The sequence below is a fragment of the Varroa jacobsoni genome, unplaced genomic scaffold (genome assembly GCF_002532875.2).
Source record: "Varroa jacobsoni isolate VJ856 unplaced genomic scaffold, vjacob_1.0 contig00294, whole genome shotgun sequence".
NCBI classification, from domain to species: domain Eukaryota; kingdom Metazoa; phylum Arthropoda; class Arachnida; order Mesostigmata; family Varroidae; genus Varroa; species Varroa jacobsoni.
Genome location: NW_019214444.1, coordinates 151,300 through 175,944, shown reverse-complemented (window position 1 = coordinate 175,944; position 24,645 = coordinate 151,300). Strand labels below are relative to the sequence as shown.

General features: G+C 39.9%; 3 protein-coding genes across 6 annotated transcripts; 1 reads left to right on the top strand and 2 right to left on the bottom strand.

Moving 5' to 3' along the window:
* Window positions 1–913: 913 nt before the first annotated feature.
* Elp3 (elongator complex protein 3) lies at window positions 914–2,888 on the bottom strand. The gene has a single exon (XM_022851576.2). It carries the CDS (start codon window positions 2,714–2,716, stop codon window positions 1,058–1,060), a length of 1,659 nt encoding a protein of 552 aa, XP_022707311.1. The 5' UTR covers window positions 2,717–2,888; the 3' UTR covers window positions 914–1,057.
* A 105-nt stretch (window positions 2,889–2,993) lies between these two features.
* Window positions 2,994–7,187, top strand: LOC111271041 (optic atrophy 3 protein homolog). 3 transcript variants are annotated; one of them, XM_022851574.2, is made up of 3 exons: window positions 2,994–3,775; window positions 4,417–4,694; window positions 6,588–7,187. In XM_022851574.2, the coding sequence occupies exons 1-3, from the start codon at window positions 3,411–3,413 to the stop codon at window positions 6,617–6,619; spliced, it is 675 nt and encodes a 224-aa protein (XP_022707309.1). In that variant the 5' UTR covers window positions 2,994–3,410; the 3' UTR covers window positions 6,620–7,187. The 3 variants fall into 3 exon arrangements, with proteins under 3 accessions (XP_022707309.1, XP_022707308.1, XP_022707310.1); XM_022851575.2 differs by having other exon boundaries at window positions 3,007–3,775; window positions 4,417–4,610; XM_022851573.2 differs by lacking the exon at window positions 6,588–7,187 and having other exon boundaries at window positions 4,417–5,717.
* Window positions 7,188–12,637: 5,450 nt separating this feature from the next.
* On the bottom strand, window positions 12,638–24,245 carry LOC111271043 (cellular tumor antigen p53). 2 transcript variants are annotated; one of them, XM_022851577.2, is made up of 4 exons: window positions 23,714–24,245; window positions 17,927–18,147; window positions 17,323–17,581; window positions 12,638–15,998 (listed from the first exon to the last, which is right to left on the bottom strand). In XM_022851577.2, the coding sequence occupies exons 1-4, from the start codon at window positions 23,778–23,780 to the stop codon at window positions 15,046–15,048; spliced, it is 1,500 nt and encodes a 499-aa protein (XP_022707312.1). In that variant the 5' UTR covers window positions 23,781–24,245; the 3' UTR covers window positions 12,638–15,045. The 2 variants fall into 2 exon arrangements, with proteins under 2 accessions (XP_022707312.1, XP_022707313.1); XM_022851578.2 differs by lacking the exon at window positions 23,714–24,245 and adding an exon at window positions 20,823–21,738.
* Window positions 24,246–24,645: the final 400 nt, after the last annotated feature.

The following is a 24,645-nucleotide window of genomic DNA, read 5'->3' as shown; positions in this document are numbered from 1 at the left end:
CGGCTTATGACATAAATAAAATGGTAAGGAGATAAGCGACTTTAAGAAACAGGAGAAGACGTTAAATGACAAAAAAATAGAAGCTATGGAGAGTACTATATAATAGAAGCCCAATTTAGTCGGGCGGACCCCGTAGCTAGATAGATGCTCTCATATATATATATATATATATATGAATGGACCGATTTGAATAAATTATGACATGGCACGCAAGATACAAGTAGTGATATAATAAAGAGACGAAACAAATCACGGGAAATGATTCACAATACACCAAATATACAAAACAATGATGGAAAAGAAGTGGAGTACCGTTTGCGGCAACGATAGGAAGGAGCGCGTCATAAAGTCAACAAAGCAACAAGATAAAAAAATAATACCAATAACGCTACTAAAAGACATTGTGTTCCAGGAAATAATAAATTTCTTAACAAGTATCTATTTACTGTGTTCACTTGACAGTGGGAAATTATATTTTTGATTTTACAACTAATAGAATGAGAAGAAGGCTTGTTTATATATAACACAATATATGGATGTATCAAATGTTAGATCTACTGTTTTTATATGAACAAGTTGCTAATGATACTTCTCACTAAACGTAAAGACTCCATGTGGGTTTTCAATTAACTAATATGTGTGTGAGGTTAACTATTGTGTGGGAGGTACGCATGTTGCAGTGAAAACCTTAGATATATATCCAGCAAACCTCTAAAAAAATGTTTAAATCACAAATGTTTCTATGACTCCGGTTTACTTTAATACATACAACATATTAAAAAACATAGAATCCTTTGGCCAAATTACTACCTCAATTATAGGAATATTTGGCTAAGCGCTGACATGAAATGGTTACCTGATCATAAAAGTAATCTAAATATTACTCTACCGAAGGAATGAGGGATAGTTCGAAAACATTTTAAGTATACTAGATATTCGGACTTTATTAAAGAATAAGAAAGATAGATATTACTTATGTTTCAACAACGACTGACTTGCAACAGGAAACAGAACACCTTCCTGAGCTATTTCATAAATGCCTAATAATAAACAGCTATCACAACATTCTAGACATATACGGACCATCAAGCTCGTATCCGAGCTTACGATAATAATTTCGAGTGCCCACGCCGGAAATTACAGCGATCTTCTTTGAGCAATGTTCCTCTCTGGCGATACGTTCGGCTTCCTCCATGAGCAGAGTTCCAAAGCCCTGATGCTGGAATTTCGATGGGTCTCTCGAGTGGACAGGCACCACACTTCCATAGACGTGAAGCTCTCGCACAATCGAGCATTGCTGACCCAATAACTCTGGTCGATAAGTCTGTTCAGGCGTGCACTTTCGCAGTCGAAGAAGCCCTATGAGTATGTCCTGTTGAGGATCCTCGTAAGCAAGGAAAGTCTCCCAGCCCCCGTTAGCGACGTAGTCTCGACGAACGAGTTCGATATGATACGGCACAACCTTATGATGAATCTCCTGTATGCCGACTTCACGCGTACGAATATCGCGACACACAAGACCGAGATCTTTCATGCGGGCTAACGCCAGTTCTCGTAAGTTGCCGTTTTCCACACCTGAACTAACCAGAGGCATAGGTATATCCCGCTGCACTCGATAGATCCGCACCCAAGGAGGAACCAGCGAGAAAATCTTGGCAATAAGATCAACTAGCAGTGCTGGTGGGTAGCTTTTATAACGGCCAGTCTTCCACAGCTCGTAAAGACCGGTGCCACGGATGACAAGCGTAGGATAGATCTTTAATCCGTCCATTCGGAAACTGGGATTCTTAAACAGTTCAACAAATTGTAAAACGTCTCTTTCAAAGTCCACGTTGGGCAGATCCGGCATCATATGTGTCACTACTTTGAAGCCACAATCCTTAGCAATGTGAAATGTCTCACAGACGGCTTGCACGGTGTGACCCCGATTTGTATCTCTCGCAACATCTTCATAAACGCTCTGCACTCCAATTTCCAACCGCGTACAGCCATATCGGAGCATGTCGGTGAGGTGGCGTTGAAGGCAATAATCTGGGCGTGTTTCGATAGTTATACCAATACATTTTGTCTTTGATCGCTCCGAATACTTGACAGCTTCATCAACGTTTGCGCTTGTATGTCCTGACAAAGCATCATGAAGATTGCGTATAAAGTAATCCCGGTAGCTTTCCGGTAGCGACATGAATGTTCCCCCCATGACAATAAACTCAATTTTGTCGACGTCATGGCCTAACTGTTTTAACTGCTCAACCCGATGTCTCGTCTGTAGAAAGGGGTCGTATCGAGCTCGGATCGCTCGCATTGACGTGGGCTCGTAGCCGGTGTAAGACTGTGTCGAATATTCGAAGTCCGAGTCAGGACCTCCGGGACAATATACACAAATGTTGCCCGTATAATTAATGTGTGGGCACCGATGTGGTTTGCACATAACCGCTACTACAGCAATACCGCTTGCTGTTCGAACAGGTTTAGCTTTGAGTTTTGGAAGAAGAATTTGCTTAAACTGTGGCGGTATTGCGGCAATGATGTCTACTAACTTCGGTTGCGATTTCAAACCGTACCGCGCTGAGACGTCATATTTTACCCGGTTCAAATTAACGTCGCGCTTATCGTTATGCGCCTGAACTAATTCTTGAATGATTTCCGATATCACAATCATCTTCATTTCCTGAGCAGAGAGCGGTGTCTTTACCTCTCCGCGTCGAGTTCGACCCATTGCAACTGTTTCAGCCTGCCGTCACATTCACTAAAACACTGCTTTGTATATGATTGAACACTTAGCAGCGTGAAAACAGTATTCAGATACATAAAATATATTCTCGGTTCAAACCTCGTGGACAGCGCTCAATCCTTGATAGAAACGTGTTTTGATATAAACAGATGAGACAACCATATTTACAAACAAGGCAGACGATACCTCTTTGATAGGGCTGTGTATATATATATATATATATGTATATATTAACGGAAATTACTTCTAGGAAGTTTTCAACAATTTTGGACGTAAATTGTTTTGAAAGAAAATAAGATTATTAGTTGTCTGCAATCTGTTGGGCAGTTGCTTGCTAAACAATTTGACCTGACCTGCCTAGCTAAACTTCGATGGTTCAGATAAGGCGCGCGAACAACCTTGAGAACTGTTTCTGCCGGCTCTTAAGGCGTCGGATCATCAGCTGCATAACATGCTAGGTGTGTAAATAAAAGCTTATGAAAGTGTAACAACGGAATTCAATGTAGCCAGTGACGGTGAAGTCGCAGCTGATGCAGTGAAGTGGAAGATGATTTTAATGACCTCAAGATTTCAAACTGAACTGACGTGTAGCCCTAGTGTATCATAGGGGCGTCGCTACTCGATAGATTAGTCTCCAACCTGCTGATCCGGACCCCAGCCAACATATCTTCCTGTAATTATGGCTGTTGGTGCATTTCCGTTGGCTAAGCTCGGCGCACTTTTTCTGAAACAGCTGTCAAAGCCACTGGCAAACAAACTTAAGATTCGGGCAAAAAATTCGCCTTTCTTTCGACGTTGGGTATGCATGCCTCCGGCTCAATTTTATCACTGGTGTGAGGTCAAAATCAAAGTGCGAATACTCAATCTCGGTAAGCCGTCCGCTGTTAAGCCACTTAACGAACGTGAAGCCATCGACCTTGGCGCTGAACTATTAGGTGAAGCTATAATATTCGCCGTTGCTGCCGGTACAATTACGGCGGAATACCTGCGACAATCACGTAATGAGCGCGCCAAAGAAGAGACGAAAGAGGACAGATATCACAGGTAGGATTTTGTAGCTATACAAAAATATTTTTTGGCTATTACGTCTGGTGTTACTGCCTCAGTTAAGCATTGCTTCAGAGGCCATTTTTTTTTTTGAGGGAATACGGTGTGGTCACCTAGCGTAGTACCGCGAAGTCAGGTAGTAGGTACGTTACCTTAGGATTATCGCAGGTATAGCTCATGGAGCTGCCGAGCAGTGAACGGTGCTCTGCGAAACAAGTTTGGTATCAAACAAAGCATAGTATCAATCGATGTTGACATGACCGTGGTTTCTATGATCGTGATCGATTTTTAATTTAAATTTTTATAAAATTTTATAAAAATAAAAAAAAGTTTAAAATTAGACACTAGTTAAGTGCATGTTTTTCCTCTCGAGAGCACATGTCATTTAATTAACTGACGTTCTTTTTCTGTGGGTCAGTGAAAAAAAACACTTAGCCCCGTTATTCGTCGCCAGCTTTGATGCTAGACAGTTTAAAATTATTATAAACAATTCAAGTTTTTTTTTGTCAGTCAGAACTGGAACGAACGACACTTCAAGGGCAGCCACTTTAGCATTGCGCATAACGCTTTGTAGGCCAGGTTCTCCAAGTGTCAAATGTTACCTATTGGCGACACAACTTAAGTAATTTTTTTTTCAGATTAACACACGAGCTCGAGGAACTGCAGTTACTGGTAGCTCGACAGGAGGTCGAGATTCGTCACCTTAGTCGGTTGGTGGGAACTCCTGTGCGCCAGATCGTGCCCGTTGTCGAACCTAACCCGGCTGCCAGGAAGGAAGGCAGCACCTATGTTTCCTTAGATCAGGCGGTAGAGAATGCGAAAGCAGCCATGGGTAAGGAAATTTCGTGTGTCGAAGACGCTAAACCTTCCACCTCTACTGCAGCTGGTTCTTGCAGAGTTTCATTCCACGAACAGGGTACGGATCCGGGCAAGACAAAGGGGACGACCCAGTTTCCTGTTAATTCGAAAAAGTGACATACGCCTCAATTAGGCCATTCTTTAACACAGGCTACCATATTCATAAATTTATTTAGTTATATATCTAAATTATAAATTGCAAAATGATGGAAGTTGTGCCTGTCATCTCATTAGTTTATGAAGAGCACTTTTACTAAAGTAGTAGTTCCATGGGTGCATCAAGCAAACTACTACCCATTGTAAAATTACAAAAAAAAGATGAGTAGCCAACAGTTTTGCCGGATCTTCACACATGCATGCAGATCATATGCGATATTGAGCAAATCATAAATGCAGGAGGGTTTTCATTTAGCGCAATTATCAAAAGAAAATCCAAACTGAAATGAAACAGTGTGAGTGTCTATTATTTTTCAAATTTTCGTAATATTCCTAATGACTGTCTCTCATTGAAGAAGGTCACTCCTACTAGTAGTGCTTATCGTTCTCACAGCAAAATAACAAAGGGAGGTGGTCTGAATTGAAAAGTCTTCATGCACAACTGTAACACAAAACTGAGCTATGTTTTGTTAAAACCTTGGCACAGAAACATCAAAGTGATAAAGACATAGACGAGCGTGCATTTAAACGAGCAGTAAATTTCGTCGCGTGAGCGTCTACTATTCCTTGATAAACATTTAAATCTCATTCCAGCTGCACACACGTTACCTTGATGTAAGTTTTTTTTTTTATATTCATTGTTAATTAACAATTTTTAAAGTAGATTGAAGTTGATAAGAGGCACGGATTCCTTGGTCAAGTGTTAAAACTTTTCCTCATCACGCTAATGATGGCGTGGTGAACTTCGCCACGTGCTTTATAATTATGGGTGGAGTAAAAAGGACAGTAAAAGTGAGTCTTATTGGAGACCCTTAGCGACACGAGTAGGTTTGCGTATCATTGAAAGTCAACTAGTCGCTAGGTAGCAAAGATACTACTGTGTATAGTAATAAGCTCATGCTAATAAATATTTGTAGTAAAAGAAGTATGCCTCTTATTTTTCATAACAGCTCAAAAAGATCAAAGGACGTTTTGCGTTAAATCGTTTGAAACATCTTCTTTAGTGCGGAATGTTATCAGCAGCGCTTTTTGTGATGCATGTGTTAGATACTTATTGCGTAGTAATATAATAATTGCGTAGACGTAGATAATTATTGCGGTTTTGGGTACGCAAGGTTCTTCATTTGCCTTCGAACAACAATAACGTCAATATATACTTGGCAAGTTGAAATTTGCAATCTTGTTCAAATGGACAATCAATGACGAATTCAATCTGCTTTAATTGTAGTGTGCAGATGGCCTCATTATTCTTGTTAGCATTCTGTTCTCGATGACATTGCGGCGATACATTCTTCATTATCCGACAGAATATCACAAATAGAAATTCATCTAGCAAAAACCAATTCGAAATAGCATCTAATGGCGAGCGCAAAGGTTTAGACTTGTAAACCCTGAGCCCTTTGATTCGGTCCTATCTAGCCGAGGTTCAGAGACGCTTTTGGAAGTTCTTAATAATAAATGTCGACAGTGACATGTGATCAGCTTGAAGATCACTCAGAACCGATCCTCCTAACACCACATGTACTATTCCCCTGCTGAGAGGTCTAAGCTATTACAAGTAAAAATCCAACCAAAATGAAGGCCTTTTAGCTTCCTTTGATACAAGCTACATCCAGAGCTCGGTTATTTATTCCGCGTATGTCATGTAGGGTGCACTTTTGATTTAAATTACGTACAAATGTGTCAAGATTCACTTGGCCGGTACGTCGCTGTTTGATTAGGAGTTCTCACCGTAGCTTCGTCCTACATCGGAGGCAGCTACGCATGAAATTAATGAAGATAACACCGTTTTCAGGCCTGGGTGGTTGTCAGACCCGGAGTGCGTGACGTAGTCGACCGGAATGCTCGGTAACGATGGATAGCTGCAATGTTGACGCAATAGCTAAAGAAAATATGAGCTACAACTCCTCATTCACGAGAAGATTGGACGCACGTAGGTAGTGTCGCCAACGTTCTGGCGTGATTTTATGAAATTGATAAAAGCGTAGCCAGGTTGGAGGAATGAAAAAGATCACAATGAATAGTCATTATAGTAGAATTGAGCTGTGAATATGAGCGCTGAAGATTGGCGTCCACGGGATTTGCCTGTTTTTGCCGATTTGCGTAATCGCCGCAAAAGAATAGATTGATTTGAAAGCTTGGCGGATTTCTTCTAGTAGGCGGATCTTCTTAACGACGAAAAATATTGAAACAATTCGCAAGTCAGTTCACAGTAGATCTCTATTAGTTCAATGATCCAATATAGGCGTTGACATTACTTAGTTCGAGTTGAGTAATTTCTAGCTAATACAGAAGATTCCAGTAAAGCAAGTATAGTCGATTGTTACTGAAACAGTTTCAAAATGTAATTAATATGCTTTCTATGATAAAAGAAATGGTCTCGTTTTGAAATTAATGTAAAGCGGCTTTTTATTTTATCTTGATTCTGTCAGGCTTTTTATTTCCTTAGTATTTTCCACTGTAGACAGTGACAGCTTCGAGAGATGAGCATTAACGATGTCGACTTTTGTCTTGTTAAGTTATGCCCCGGAGTAGTTTTGAGTAATTTTAACAACTTATGGCTATGAACAGACTCGCCTGAGAAAAACTTACGATTTCATCCCATGCTATTTTTAACAAAGGGCAATAATAGAGTTGACCTCGTGTGGTCTAACAAGCAAAGCAATTAGGCTTTGCGTAGATTTCCGTAAGTTCTGCTCTTGTCTGTTCTGTAAGCTTCTTGGCACGTATGTAGGCTTCGCATACTCGTATAGGAATAAATACATTCAGTATCTCATTCAAATAATTTTTCTTTATTCATATTAAGCCCATGAGGGGGCAAGGCACGATGCCAATAATTCTAATGGCCAGGCTTCTAGCAGTTTATAGGGAGGAATGCGCGTACCAAAGGCGTAGCAATTTAAGTCAATATTGCTAGGTAGAAAAAAGCTTAAGCTATGGTTCACATGACTATGCTTTGTTTCTAGGATGAAATTGACATTTCTAATATGTTGTGAATTTATTTTATTACCCAGTAGTGCTTCTTCGCAAGTATAATTTTACTAATTCTGTTAAACTTATTTGAGATATAGAAATTATAGAATGCGCACAGAACTACAACTTCCACAACCTTCATCGACATAAGAAATTTACCATTTGTATGAAGCCTACATGTAAAATCTTTAGCTTTATTCATTACGTCGATTCGTAAGCTCAAGGCACGACAAACTGAAGATGAGAAATAAAGTTATTGTACGGCTTGATTTTCGTATAACACTGCTGACTTTGCGTATTTTACAAAACGTATTTAAAGAGAAAAATTGTATAGGAATATTTTTTAAACATGCATTGCCTTTTTGGTAATCAACTGGGTCAAGTTTATACAAAGCCAACGACGTTGTCCTTATAAAACTAATCTCTTTTACACAATTTGCCTTTCTACCAGCATATTTAATGGCTATTATTTTATTTTTTAAACTACTGCAACAATAGAATAATACGACTGAGGCAAAAATATCACATATCATCTATACTATTATATGCTATATATAATAACATGTCGGTTTTTATAAGTTGCTTTTAGGCCTATATTTAAGCAAAAGCATATATTAAAACATGATTTTTTGCAGCGTCATTCTTTGAAGCTTCGTTTATCTCGGGTACAGGCTTCAACTTAGGCCCCAGCAGCTCACGAACCCGTGTCAAATGCTTTCTTTGCAATTGTAGTCTTGTACCTTTTTGGTAGCACAAGCGAACAAGTCGACGCTCCCATATCGAGGCTTGTTCATCCTACCCTTAATTGTGGCCCACATAGGTTAACCCAGATCAAATCTGAGCTTACCGGCAACTAAATGTATTCATTCAAAAACGCACAGTGTCTTAGGCATTCCGCATTAACCAATCAGTTAACCAAAGCTAGAAAACCTTTCATTTGAAGACTTCCTGAAAACATCTTAGTTATCCACAGTCGCGCAAATTTGATGATGAAGCTCGTTAGTAACGAATTTGCTTTTTCAACGGTCTTTCGCTAGGATACTAGGGACAGAATGTGGATTTACTTAAAAATTGGCCTCATCCACAATAGGCGTATACTCTGGATTTTGAACACGCAAAGGATTAATTCCGGGTTGACTTTTTCATTGAGAATAAACGTTTTTTATAAATAAAGAAAGAAAAATACATAAAAAAATAAACTCAAGATCGGCTACTAGGAAGACAACTGAGGAGTAAACGCGATCGAGTCGGCCCGAAGGTTTTGTTGGTCTCAAAAAGCATGTGTATGATTTTCATGACATGTGATGCGTACCTGAAATCTTTATTAGCTATCAATAGTATACTGTCATGAAATCTCATTGGTAATGACCTGATCGAAACAGAAGGATCGTCCAAAAGGACGAACATTTATGCGCGCCCTGTTTTTTGCCTATCGTGAATTTTTTTGTTTAGCTATATGGAACCTGTTTCTGCTTCTTTCGTAGCTACATATAAATTTGAACAACTCTATAGATTCAGAGTAACTAAAAAGCTTATTATATCGATGAGGCGTCACTGCATGTGGAAAAGCAGCTTCTCTCAGCTTTTCACATTATATTTTTTCACGAGGGCCTACAATTAGGTTGACTTCTTCCCTTCAGAAAGTCTACTACTGAGTGATTTAAACCGTTTTGATCTTTCCATTCTGTCAGATGTACTTGAAAATTATAATGTATTTTGTGTTTTTTTTTTTGTTTTACAAGGACCTTGGACTGGAACTAGCTAGATTTATTTCGAAAAAAATACTAATCTGATTAGATCCCAATCAAGATTTATTCATTTAGTGATTAGTTATTATGTGCTAAATGAGTGCCATCATGCTAAATAAGTGTTAGTTAAACGTGCATTTTGTTTCTCCTGTATGTATGATCTAGAACCCACTTCCTCTCAAGCCCTGGGAGTTTTTTGTTTAATGCACTACCTATAAAGCTGGGTTTGATTCAGCTTGCATCATTTGAATTGATGGGATGCGTGTCAAGACTGGCAGCCAGTACGCCTTCAGTGCATAGTAATCTTGACCGATACTCTAACTAGTTGAATAGAATGGATTTTGGTTATATTCTGGTAAATACGAGTCTTACGAATCCGTTTCAAAAATCTCTTTATCATTCATAAAGTAATGCGATGGCAACACATTTAGATACTGGCAAATGAAAATGTGTTAACAACATGTCTTCATCTTGGAAGTACGTAGGGCCAGGTATAATTTAGTTCGGATCATTGCTTGCAAAGTAAGGCTTGACTGAGCAAAATTAAAACTGCATGATGTTTAAGAAGAAAATTTTGCAGAATGTAATTTCATTTTAGGGGCACCTTTTGCTTGAAAATGTTCATCATCATTCATCAAAAAGCATCAATGGTCTGAACGATTTTTGCAGAACTGATTTTAATCTTGTTTGAGAATAACACGGTGAATTTATATGAAACATAAATTATTGATTAAAAAATGCGTATTTATTAAAACCTATGTTGGTATCTATATAAGTTTATATAGAGATAAGTTACCCCGTTTTGCAAGTAGATTATGGATAATTAGACGATTCTACGTGCATTTCGATTTTTTTGCAAAGATTTATCCGCAGGCTCATTAACGAATCTTGCAAGCGCTTAACTGTAACGTCCTATCGGTGAACTAAATCGACGTTACCTTTGACATAGTTTGTTTAATAAATGTAGTCTTCATTTATTTAACGGTGTACTACACGCCTGCATGTACCTGCCACTGCTTTGGTTGGACCTAATATTCTATGGAATAGTCATGAAAAAAAATTTGTTTGAAACCAGTCTTTTTACCTAGTTCTTACACCTGTTTATAAACCGAATTTTATAGGTGGAATGCTAGCACAGGTTATCAAATGCTGTGTAACATGAACTACATTGGAAAGCAGTGGGTTATATAACTTCATAAGAGGCAGTTGTGCCTTTATACAGACCATCAACATGGACAAGACCTGGCGTTGTACATTAAAAAACGCTAATTGTATGTGCAATTTTTTTAATAGCGTCTCAATCTAGGCAGATTTTGAAACTAGGATTAGGCCTAGATTTAGAGAGAAGTTGTGATTTAAGATTTAGTATGTGAACGTGTTGTTGTATTGCTGCATGTGCCTTTCTTGGTTATCAGTATAAATGAATTTATATTGGATTTCAAACGTGGATAAAAGCTATGATGAAGGTTTTCTATTGGTGAAAAAACTTTTAATAAAATACTACATCAAAAAGTTCGGCCTATATCAAGAATATGTTACTGCCTATTCGACAACTAAGAAACATCGAAATATAGAGTTACTTTACGTCTGTATTCTTTTTTGGCTCGATAAACACACCAAACATTGGCCATAAAATTACGGTAGATTTGTGCAAGCTGAAATTTTAGATCTGAAGTTAGAGCTAGAAATTGGAAAGCATGGTCCGCATCACACCGCCAGCGCTTCCTGTTTTAAGGATGGTCTGTGCTTGAAAGCGTACACACAATCATTTATAGAACGTAATTTCTGTGAACAACTCATATTCATACGGTTCTGCTGCAACAGAGATTTTGTAGGTCCAACAGTGCACAAATCACGAACGAAATTGGACGAAATTGGCACAACGGATCGTCCCACACAATGCTGAACTTGATATCGAAATGAAAACTTAAATTGCTACTTCAAAATTGAAAGATGGTCATCAGCCGAATCAGTTAAGTAAAGAGCAAAATGCACTCTCAAAAGTAGTAACAAAGCTACCTTTAAAGTCGATGAAATCAGATAATAGTAAAATAGAACCGTGGCAAAAAAAAATAAGACCGTTACACGAGCGATGCTCTACCTTCAAAAGACAGGTATTTTTCGAGAAAACTCATATCTGCACAATGCATTGAAAACGATGAAAAACCAAAGAACTAGCAGCATTTATATCCCTCCCAGCAACAACGAACTTTCTATGTGTTTGTGTCTAAACCAGTAACAACTAAAACCACAAAAAAGGGTTCAGATGCCTTAATTTTCTTCATATAACATAAAAAATATACTTTTGTGTATTCGCATAGAAAGTATAAATTAAAGGGTAATATATTACTCGCGGCTGCAATCTTATCAAATTCGTAAATGTGCATCCCTCGATTTTCTGGGAATTCATTAAGAAGATACGATATTAAAAGAAGCTTGCTTAAACTAGGAACTCCTTTTCGAAAATGATTATTCTCAGAAGGCTAACAAGATCAATTTTTAACTATATAAGTAACTGGAAAAGTAAACATTCTATAAAATATATGAAACCTTTCCAAGGTTATCCCCATAAGGACCTCTTATCAAAAAACAACATAATTATTTTTGCGCCTAATATTCACCACGATAAGGTTCTTAGATATTTTCAGTTCAAATTAAAAGGTTATGACAAAACTCTGTAAAGTATCCTATTCACCTCTGCTTTACTGGAAAGCGGCCTTTTCCCAGGCCGTCAAAAAAGCTGAAAGATCAAGTAGACGTTATGCAAAAAAAAAGTTGTTCAGCAGTTATTCGACGTTATTTCTTTTATATATATATATACGTATGTAAGACATCGAATAGTGAGAAATATGTCGTCATTAGCAGGACCCGTCAGGCTGAAACGACTTCATAAACGAGGAACTGCACAAATATACAGATCATTCATCCACAACCAATAGAAGGATCACAAAAAAATTTATGCAATATACTAAATTTTGATTCGTCTTTGAAAAAAAGCAAATTATTAGAAAATCATTTTTTATATGTGCTGTTTCTTTCTCATAACATCCATAAATGTAATGATTTTTGTATCTATCCGTGCCAATTCCCGCCGATGCTACCAGCAAAAAGAATGCGCTACTAGTGAGAATATAACAAAATATATTTATTATAGGTTTATTTATTTGTATGCTTTGTGTATAATAAAATACACGGAGTGTTCGGGACAAGTCGAAACAAAATTGATTTGGCTAGTCTATAAGCTTCACCTAGATAAAGAGAGATATTTGGGTGAAATATTTTGAAGCAACTATAAGGACAATCCTCACAAGCGAATTAATTTACTTTGATCTGCTATTTACTTCGATCACGGCTTCAATTCGGGGCTTAAACCACTTGCATATCAATTTAGAAAGCCACAAGGAAACCTAATGATGACTAACGATTTATACTTTCAATAAAGGCTTATTTGGCGCGAGGGCGTTCAACAATGGCTTATCCGCTCATATTCCGAGCACGACCCTCCTGCCTTCTCTCTGATGCAACGATTTTATTCCGGAAAAAAACGGCTTTCTTGCGGTACGAAGGTATGTCCCAATTTATCCCGAACACCCAATATATATATATATATATATATATATATATATATATATATATATATTTGTATTTGGTTCATATTGGCAAGAATATTTTCTATCATCAACATGTTGGTGTTGTTGTGTGTAGTTGAAAACGACAAATAAGTATAAAAACAACATGCAGAACCGACAGACATTGTATATAGCCTTCAGGTTGGCTACTCTGCGTGTATTCACTTAGCCTACTGAGAGTTAAAAACTTCGTCACTTCAAAGTTAAACTTCAAATTGCGTGTTTATCTATCCGTGTAATGATGATCACCGCCCGTATAATGCAGCCTTAGCGCCTGTGCTAACGGAACGAAGTGCGCCTATCTCCGGATTCGAACCTATACCACTATGCGTCCCTAACACTAGCAGGTAGATACATTACCCACGAAGGCATTATGGTGCGTTTCGTCCAATTTCCTTTAAGTCACGTCAGTATTTATTTGCGATTTATTATGCGGCTTGATCATGTTTAGCAATTTAGCGGCATTTTTTCCGTAATCTATACAACCCTGTCCATTATCTACTGGTTGAGGTGTAGCCATTTCTTCCGTTTGATTTTTATGAAGACATAAAATATCAATATGCAGTGTATATAATACTTTATTATACAATAATTGTAAAAGCTTTTAAATATTAATACGATATAGAAAATCAGTCTGTGACCAATTTTCTCGTCATAGCGCATTTAGTACGACGTCACATGGTTAGATCTACCAGCCCCCTCTGTAGCACTTACTTGGACGGAGTGAGTCTGGCTTATGGGCGAACCGGGTTTTTCTTGATGCATTTGTGAGCAAGCATTATTGTCATTTTATTTGTTTGTCTTTCACTCTTATGCCTGCTTTTTGAAATGACCCAGTTTATTTTAAAACACACAACATGATAATATCTGCACTTTTTGTCTAAAGACGTGTAACCGATTTGTACGACCAAATTCGTAGTTCGTTCAGATTCTAAGCGAGATCAATTGCGAATTGGAGACTATACAATGAGTAATGGGGCAATACTTTGCTTCTCTTTCCTTATTATCCCGTAGGGTTCACAGGGCTTTGAAACCTTAAAGTTCTAGACGCGATGAACACTATGAAACTGTCGAACGAGTCCGTTTTTCCAATGGATAAACGCCTCATCGATATCAGCAAATGTTTTTAATGCATAATGGTTCAAGGTCACTTAAAATGTGTAAAAGCACCATCGACGCAGTACCGATACAGTGAAATATTCGAAACCAGTTTTCCCCGTATTACAGCGGAGAAGGCGAGAGCACCGTTTGATAATTTCGCTGCTTTGAATTGATGAGTCATGAAGAGTTCAGGGCTAACCAGCTGTTTACTGAGATCAGGAAGTATTATTCGTCTCTGGCCTGTTTACGATTTAAGAGATTAATTGCCATCGGCCGTAATCAATCATACCACCGAAAATCTGTGCTCAGATATTCTATTGGAGCCACCGAAAATCTTATTTTAAATGAGTGTTCAATACGAGACGAAATATTTACCTCTGTTCTTCGTACATGTCGCGTGTATATAGGCGACGCTATGAAGGGAATCCGTGGTACCAATTATTGATTGAGGGGCCCATTTATTTGACCACCGTTTCTCTACTAACAAACTGTCTCACTTAACATTTCTATCACCGGTACCCTGTTCACCGCTATCCTGACCACATCGTATCATGGATACCGCGAAGTAATTAGGGCCCTATAACAAGTCACTTCTTTACATTCTTCAACCACTCTTAAGCGTCCTTCTCTAACGTCAAGTATCATTTCCACTTTGCTCCCAATTAATTATAATAATGTTTATCAATTAGTATTTTGTGCTGTTTTTAAGAACACTTTTTATGGCAAACACACGAATCAAGACGTATTCCGCCGAACATCTTTCCAAACATGAATGCCCCTCCTGAGTTGCGGAGCATTTGTATTAATGACTTGGTGGAGTGTCGTTATTGCAGTACGCGTGGTTATGGTGGCCACTATTATAATTAGATAGACCAACTCGATTATCGTTGTGAGCGGCGTCGTTGTTCATATTTGCATAGAAATGTTCATCTATATAATCAACAATATTACTGTCATTGATAACGAGAACATTAGAACTATTATTACTACTAACAACGTCGTGATCATTGCCGTTATCACTGTCCTGCATAATTTCATGCATCGTCTCACTATGATTGTCGTTATCTGTGCTTACATTATCCATACTGGTATTAGCAACACTAGTAGGATTTGTGTCGTTCGTGTTATTATTGCAATCGTTTGCGGATGTGACCTCAGCAACCTTCGGTTTCTTCACGCGGGTTTTTTGTCGCCGAAGCTCGAGTCCTTCGGCCATCATAAGGAGCATTTGGTAGTTTTTCCTGCCGCGCACGTGCACAATGTACTCCTCGTTATCGGAAGGATTGCCTGCCTCGCTCTCAGTGGTGTCCCTACGGCTCGAGTCAACAGCCGGTCTGATCCGATTAGAGGAACTCGGTTTAGTCCTCCGAGCACGGAGAAGGTTCGTCTTGCCAGTACCGGCTCTACCTTCCTTGCTGCCGCTGCTGGCGGTGGTGGTAGGTTCTTGGGCCTTTTTTTCAAGCTGTTTGCGCGCATCGCGCACGGGACAGGTGACGATTTTTACTCTGATAAAACTCACGCCAAGGACGGTATTGCAGGGTGAGCAGAGAACTCCTACGAGGGTGGTCGAACGACGATTCATGCCGCCTGAACAACTATTTCTGCATTTGAACTTCACTCGGATGATATCGTTCTTTGTTTGGGGAGGTAGTGACACACGAAGCACGTGGCGTTCACCACCCGCACTTGTCGACCCAGATGGCATCCTAAGATATTCGGCGTTATCGCTATCACCGGCTCGAATAAGAAACTCCGCTAGAGCAGCAAAACAAGAAAGAGACAACAGATAATAATCACTTTAGGGTAACACTCGTTAGATGTATAGGTAACTGAAAAAGGATACAAGGTTTCGATATTTATAAAAGGACTATATGTTGTTTAAACCTATGAAACTTGATCTTCCGTGTTTTTCCGAACCTGTTACATATTGTTTGTTCAAGTGTTTTACAGCTGAAGGATGCAAGCAATACCTAGCTTTTATTTCTGTGTCTACCTTAGACTCGTGTGGCGAGCCATCCGTGGCTAACGCCATGTTTCAGGCATCTCGAAGTACTCATCACCTTAGGAAAAGAGAAGACCCCAAGAAAACTTATCTTTGAAAACGTCAAAATTCAGTTAGTCTTCCAGAGCCTTACTGATCTGCCGCACCGCCCTAAACTTATGTAAGCATGTGCATGAGAACGTGCTTCTAGTAAGTTACTTAGCGAAAATTATTATTATTATAGAGTAGAATAACTTTAAATCCATAGACACATCTATACCGATTCAGTTATATTTAATAGTTACACCGCATACAAATAACTAAGCTAGCAATAACAATAACAGCACTCATAGCATGAACAATAGCAAAAAACAGCGGTGTTTAGTGTGTGAAAATACTGCTTTTCCGCTTTCATATACAATGAAATCACAGGGTAACCTTACTGCGAATAAATTTATATTCTTTCGTGTCCCTACATAACAGACAATGTATAAATTGCAACGTTTTCAGCGTTCATTAATTTACTCATGCTTGCAAGTAATGTATTCCTGCAAACGGAAGTTTCAATTTTTATTAATCTTCGCATCGTTATGTCGAAACTGAAAACGTTTACATAATATTTACAGTTGATTAATTAACAATATTTGCATTTCTAAGAGTTGTTCTTCTTCCACTTGTCCTTTTTTCAAATGTGTGAGATGTTCAAATAAGCCCGACTGATCACCCGTTGTACTTTTTGTCGGCCTCGCCCCTTTGCGTAGACCAGATCTGTTTTCTTTAAAAACAATGAGAGGATGATCTTTCAAGTCCAATATCTTTCTCCTTCTTCAGGAGCAGAAACCAAGAAAACTCCTTACCTCTTTACTCTGTATAAATCGAAGATTATACCTAACATGTACATCAAAACAATATAAGAGACGTATATTTCGAATGTAGAGAGCTGTCAGTTAACTTACTGTAAGAAACGGATGAAACTGTTGATATAGTCAGGAAATGCCTAATAGCCAAAAACGCGATACTTGCCATCTAGAACGGTACTATTTGTTTTTAGACGAAATCAAATGGAACAGTTTGATTAAATCGATTATTGGAACTCACGATCGTTTAGCTTGCTTTTCTGAGCCATTGTGCGGTGATAAGGACATGTTTCGACGTTTTCTGAGCGGTAGGCCTGTTCATCAAAGACGAAGTAAAGGTAGATTCTCAATCCTGGTGGTAATTGACCCGACAACACCACCTGAAGCGGCACGAGTTCCTCATTTTTGCAATGGAGACGGCCATCTTCAGCTCCGTAGACGTAATTAGATTCTCGCCTGGCTGCAGCTACCTCCCCGGATGGAGCATTGGCCACTTGTAGCTTTATGGATGAATGAAACATATGTAGAACCCAAGAGAAAAACGATGGAAGTTTATGTTACATGCAATTGCTATCTAATCAGATTCGATGTATTAGCTTTCACACATATGATCATTTGGTAGATTTTGTCTTTCTTTTTCATTGAGTTGAAACATTCTTTCAAGGTAGTGATTATTATTTCCTCCTATACTAGACTCGCAGTGTATTCTTTACAAATAGCACATTACTAATCATTGTTAGTATCGAGCCTCTTTTATGCGTGGACAGGAGCGCGCGTTTAACGCAAGTGACAAGCAAAGAGGAAAACGACAGAGGAATCTATCTTCCTTTGACTTTTGTGTTCACCTTGAAGCTGAAAAAGCCTGGCCGATCGACCAGATCAATTCCGTTGACGAAATTCGGATCGAAGCTAGGCGCAAGTTGCTCGTTTTCACAGAGCCTAGAGGATCGTGCGTTTCGACAATTCCCCAGATCATGGTTAGTCGTTATTGGCGGCAGCTCAACCAATCCTAATTGCTGGGACGAACAGTCCATAAAAGGTCCTTCGTTTTGTTGAGCAACGCTTTCTGAAAAAAAGACATGAAAAACATGCAAAGGCCCATATAAGAAGCTCGTAGACGCAATGCTAATTCCCCTCCCGATGCATGATTAGTTAAGTAATGTATTATATAAACCGCTTTTTCATTGGCATGAATAACATCGCTCTCTGAGGCGCTTTCTAAGTTTCGTTAATGAATCGAATAACGTCCATCCATTGTTGACGTATCGCCTTATTTCAGAATTCAACGATCTTGTCGCTTTTTACAACAGACAGCGACATTTCTCGATAAGGATCAATCAGTATTAGATTCGGTCGGCGTCTACATAACGATCGGGTAGAAGACCAGGCCTTATCATAGCCAATCTGTCCAGTTCCCGGTTTGCACTAGCCACTTAAGCAACCTACTGGAGAGCCACACTCAACAACTCTATGGACCTGTCGCTAGATGTGCAACCCGATCATGATGGAGCCATTTTGAATGCTATTGCGCAATTAGGTAAGACGATTTTTTTAGGGCTTAGACATGGAGCGGCTGATGTATTGAAACTGTTCATATAATTCGTCGTTTCCTGCGATCATATATGCTTTGACAGCTCATGGTCACATGGTATAAGTGACTGCGCATTCGTTCCAACCATGCCGAACCCATCGTGCTACCATTTTTCGGAAAACGTCTCTCCATATATTCGAAGACGCCCCTTGCTTTGGCTACCATCTAGCCAATTAGCATTATTATGGGTCCATTCTTGTTACTTCCCACCGTGTAGGCGCATGTCCAAGCATAACGTAAGCAAGTTTGCATATCCTGAATATGCTTTTTTTTTTTTTAATGTTCGTAGTGTATCACACCTGTCTTAACTTGTAGGACAATGGGGGTTGGACAGCCTGGGGAAACCGCTTATTTACGTAGAACAATGTCTGTAGACGCACATATATATACATTTTATTACTATTCATTTCATATTCATCAGCTTGAATCGACATTCAATACAGGGAGTGCTATGCGCCATCGAACGTGGGTATATACACTTAAGCAAGTCTACGTTTTACCCTAGAAAAATGATACGTTCTATATACCGAAGCGAACCACTACACAGAATATGTGAGTTGTTATGATGTAATAACGGGCAAAATGTAACGTTTGATTCAAATCGGCTTGATATGTTTGAAATAGAGATTTGTATTCCAGAAAAGTAAATAGTAAAAGTCATGATTATTTGTCCCGGGCTTCTAACTTCGCCTAGTGCTGGTTCAAACACACAGCTTTGAGATACGATATTGTTTTCATGATCAACTTTTTTTTCGTACCTATTTTATATAAATTTTTTGCCCGACTCAACAATGCGACTAACCAACATCACTGTTAGCGCTTCACGATGGCAAGCCACGAGGTGTTTTCGAACGGAAGGACCAAATGTTAAGTAAGAAGTAGACGAGCTCAGAAGAATTCGACCACTGATGAACCGTAACAACATTTTCACTATACGAATCCTATTTGACGCACTGAACTTTCTAGAAGTGTCTGTTCAGATGGTCCAATTTGTATGCAATTTCCTTTTTCGTACTTCGTTTGGATCATTGTCGCCATAATTTTGGTGAGATCGAAACCGATCAAGAGCCGAGGAGGTGGTATAGTTTTTACATATTTTCTCAGCGGGCCCTCTTGTAACCCTTTCCACAAATAGAGCCATCCGCATTCATCATTATAATAAAAACAAAAAGTTTTTTTTTGGTATAAACTAATCGCTCGTCCTATACACAATTTACATCGATGGCTGAAACGAGTGATCCCAATATCCGAGTTCATAACTACTTTACCCGAATAATACCAGCTCTAGTGACGTTTCTTCCAAACAGTGTTATTTTGATGCCGTAGTTTGTTATACCGTTATTTATTTTGAGTAGTAACGTTATCAATCTTGCTGTAGCCTGCTTGGGCACATTTTCCACGAATTCCAATGCAAACTGGGTTGACGCGCGATCTCCTGCGACAAGCGACACCAACAGCAAGCAGTCATCAAGTCGACCATTTTAAATTATTCTGTAACTAAATAGCCCGTTTAAATGTGAATGGTCAGACAGTCTGGTCTACGAATGCACCTTTATCAGAGGCTTCATATGCAATACTAACTACAATATCTTCCGTGATCCAGACGGCCAAAGCCCGACAGCGCTGGAGCTCTTTGACTTCAATGGGCGCACTTTCATCAGGCGTTACGGGATGATCTTGCACAGCCCTTGTGACGAGTATGGCGTAAGTGGCTTACTTACTGCGTAAGTGGAAATTTAGGGAATATAAAATTTGCCCTATCGCAGCTCATCACCAAGCCGTAACACGCGTTGCCTTATATCGTATACATGTTTTTGTCTACTAGGAAATGTAGGATGAAAAAATCTGGAAAGGATATTATTAATGCGTAAATAGTCGTGTTGCTTGGTTGTATTCTTTTCACTAAGTATCCTCTATTATCAAGTGCGTAACCTCTAAGGACGTTCTCGACCTGCGGCCACTTCTAAACCAATCCGAGCCAGAAATAACGCCTTTGCATCGTTGTCGAGCGGTATCGGTGCGCGTGCCCGAGCATGAGCCTCGACGCATTCGTTTCACTGCCCTGTGAGAGAGATACTTGCTTTTTCTACGTAGATAAACGTCGCCGCCGTCTACTTGGCGGCTAGAGTTTATGAAGATAAGACGCGCACCTTCCATCCATGATCGAAGACCAGAATTAAACCATCGCGTCAAGAGCCAATCATCTCGGCTGCCGCAACCACTGTTGCAAACCCCATTATGGCGTCTACGGGTAGACCCCACAACGGGATGAGTCAGCACCAATAAATCACGAATAATCAAGGGATGCAGGCAACACGCGTGCGCTCTACAAGGTCGTTCGAGTTTGGAAAGCCACTTTCACTGCCACTCGTTTGCCGCGATGAGGCACTGATTAAAGTAGGTTTTGGTAAGGTATTGTTTACGAGATGCGTATATGTTGGTGATTTCGGCCGTATGTAGAAGATAAAATTAGCACAAACACCATTGTAGCTATGCATTTGCTGTTTGTATGATTAGTTAAGTGCGTTGTAACGCGGACACTAGATGTTTATTGACCATTGTACTTACTTCACTTAGGATCATATGTGTGGCGAGTTATTCACTATTGACTATCAAGCTAAATTAGCGGCTTTTTCGACGCTCCAAAAGAGATTACGCCCTCAAAACAAAACTTCACTACGATCATTCTTGCGTAGTACCAGAAAATTGCACTGCTTAAGTTCGCTGCTAATCTTAAGGGTTTCAGTTATTGAATCTTGTAACTTCGGTGTAAACGTACAGCCTGTAGTGTTCGGCATGCGCCGCCTGATATAATTTTGCAATCGTGCAGCTTTTCCTTCAGTAAAACTAATGCATATTCAAAAGCTACTAAACAACCGCTGCCTTTAACAACACCGATTTAACTTTAGTGAATTCAACAATCATATTTAGGTGCGTAGGCTGGGAGGTGCTAAGAGGCGTAGCTAGGCATCGTGAGTACGAAGCTAAAAATCCACTCCAGTCACTGTAAAGAAGTTATCTCAACTATCTGTGCAATTGAAAAGTCTTAGGAAAGATAAAATTACTTGTGAGTAACATGAAAAATCACAGTAATAAATGCGAAATTATAATAGAATCTCATAAGATACCAAAATGGATGTGCTCGTGTTACTTCGGTGTGTGGCTGCTAACGAGAAAATGTCTTTTTGAAATATTGGCCTAAACCTCTTTATTACTACTTTTTTTACCTAGTATAGACAAAATAATTTAACCGAAGAAGCTTAGAATATTTTCAAAAAAATAACATTGCTAAGGACACATACTCATAATTATATAGGCCCATATAGTCGGTGTGATAAAATCTCTACGACAGATCGCAATGAACTATTTCGTAAGATCGTTTTCTCGATTCAACTGCAGCGCACTTAATCCTAATTCTTTTCAGTAGGCCTGAAGAGAGCTTGAAGAGCCGCATCTGAACGTGTTTTTGTCACAACACTCCACGTGGGCTATGTCTGCACCTTTGCGCCACCCTCAAAGCAGTAGCGGTACATTGCCAAAATGTTCTGAATTTTTTTTCGAAAGAAATCGTCTCCATACGGTACTATACTTGCTATTTATGATACATTTACGCCACGGTACGTATCCGAGTTTAACGAAACGTTAACCAATACAAATTTCACAAAGAAATGATCAGGAGCAAATGAGTTCTCCTCAACCGACTACGCATAGCCAAAGCAATACACTTGGCGACGACTATCGATTAACCAAGCTAATCTCGAGCGCCTGTCCATTTACACTCTGTGGCACCCAAAAAAATATTTGAACAATTTACGAGTCAAGCACGGGTGCATCCCTGAGACATTATTATAATGATAAATTACTGACTCTACGGTACGGCGAAGTCACCCACGTCAATGCATATACATTACTTGTTTCTTATATATACGGTTATATACTTCACGAAGTTGGATGGCGCCCAGTCCTCGCACACCCTTGTCGTCCTGGCTCAGTTAAAACATCAGAACAGCAAAACGTCAAACGCGCCTACCCTACACTTACCAGCATCGAAATCTGGGCAACTGTGCTACCATATCGGCTCAGTTCATTGATTCCGCTGCGCTCTATTGGGGCCTGATGATGGAAATCTGCCTACCAGCGAATGGGTGGCCCTTAGCTGTTGCATGGGCACCAGCGACAGGCTGGCAGCAAGCGAAGATAAGCAAAGTTTTCTCTCCTCTTTTGCCGCTCTGACGCTCGACGAGAAACTTGGAAGACTCCGCCTTTTTCATATGGATAGATAACATTGCTCAGTATAGTCATGTGCCCGCTTGTCCGTTCCCTATGGTGGCGACAGCACGGAGATGTCATGGAGACGATCGACCCTCATCAACAACTGGCGGGGTTACGACGGCGTTCGTCCGGGCAGGTTTGGCGGATAGGTGGTTTCAAACGGCTGCGCCAAGCGCTATCGCTGCCTGCTGTTCCTGCACCAACTACCGGCGTGAACAAAGCATTCACTTCTGCCTCCTGTTTGCTGTCAACGTTGGGAAACTTCGAAGGCCACGCACAGGCCAGTATAGTTGCATTTGAATAGCAGATTCGGAGTTCATTTAAACTGACAGAGAGGAATAGTTGAATGGAAAAGATTTTTACACGGAAAAATCACGTAGTCCTTATCAAATGTATAGTGTCAAATGGATTACAAGCGATCCTGTTAGAATGGCTACGATGTAGTATCTGCGGTCATAGAAACAGGGTGAATATGGCAAAAACGGAAGCCGAACAAGCTCTTTTAGTAACGTTATGTATATACAATAAGTAGAATGCACGTCTAGTAGTGAAAATAAAGAAAGTTGTTGTTATTGATGATATATAAAAGGTAGGGTTGGGCGATATATACAACAACTTATATCTAACCTCGGAATATACCGGGTTCGCGCGGTTTGACGGCTAACATTTGAAACACCCTAACTTGGCGCAGTTGATTAGTATGCAGTCTTTGTTTGTGATAACGGTTGAATCAATCGAGGCATATATAGATACTTTTTTCACTACTTACCCCTTAAATAGGGCAACTCGATTTGATTCCAATCAGAGTATGTTCCATTGTTCGCGCTACGTTCCATGGAACAGGACTAAGGACCCGTCGAAGTCTTTTATCACCGCTGACGGTGTATAGGTCAGACGCACACACACTCACTTCAGTCACTCGAATTAGACTCGATCGAACAGTTCCAGCTCGATTCACCGCTAACAACTCACAGTAATGTTAACCGCAGCATTAGTCAACTGTGAATCTTCTTTTCAATTACCTTATTCAGTGTGACGAGTTGGTCTGTTTGGCTAACGATCACCTCAGCAAATGTTGTCAACTGCAAAACAAGGCACACGTATCAAAAGTATTGACCAGCAATAAGAACAAGCTCAATACAATCAAATTTTCATTCATCAACAACCACGGCGGCAACAACATCCGCAGCAATAACAACGTCTTCAGCGCGTTTTCAAGGTTTCATCTGGGGCAGGTTCGGACATGAAGTGGGGTTGTTCGGGCAGAAGGTTCTTCGCCTACAAGGGCACCGTACAGCAGCCGTGTGAGCATACAGATGAACAAACGTCTTCTATTAGAGGCTACTGCTGGCGACTCAATTTGCCCGCCCTGGGGGTTCGGTGCTGGCGCTGACCCAGCGGAAAGAGCAGCTCCGTTGTGGAAAGGGCAACAGCCGCCAATGGGTCGGGTATACAGACGGCGAACAGCCGATGTACTGCTGGTGTTACTGCCATTTCTGTTCATGTTGTCTTTGGCGTTATTGTTGTTGCTAGTCTTACGACTAGTCTTCTTGTTGCTCCTAGCCCCCGCTCTCGTAAGGCTTGAAACGATGTGAGCAAATGGATAAGAATTAAAGGGAAACGTAGCCAGCGCCGGTGTTATCCAGTAGACGCGGCCAGCGCGCATGCGTCGTATCTACATGGCTGAAAGCGTAAACTGGG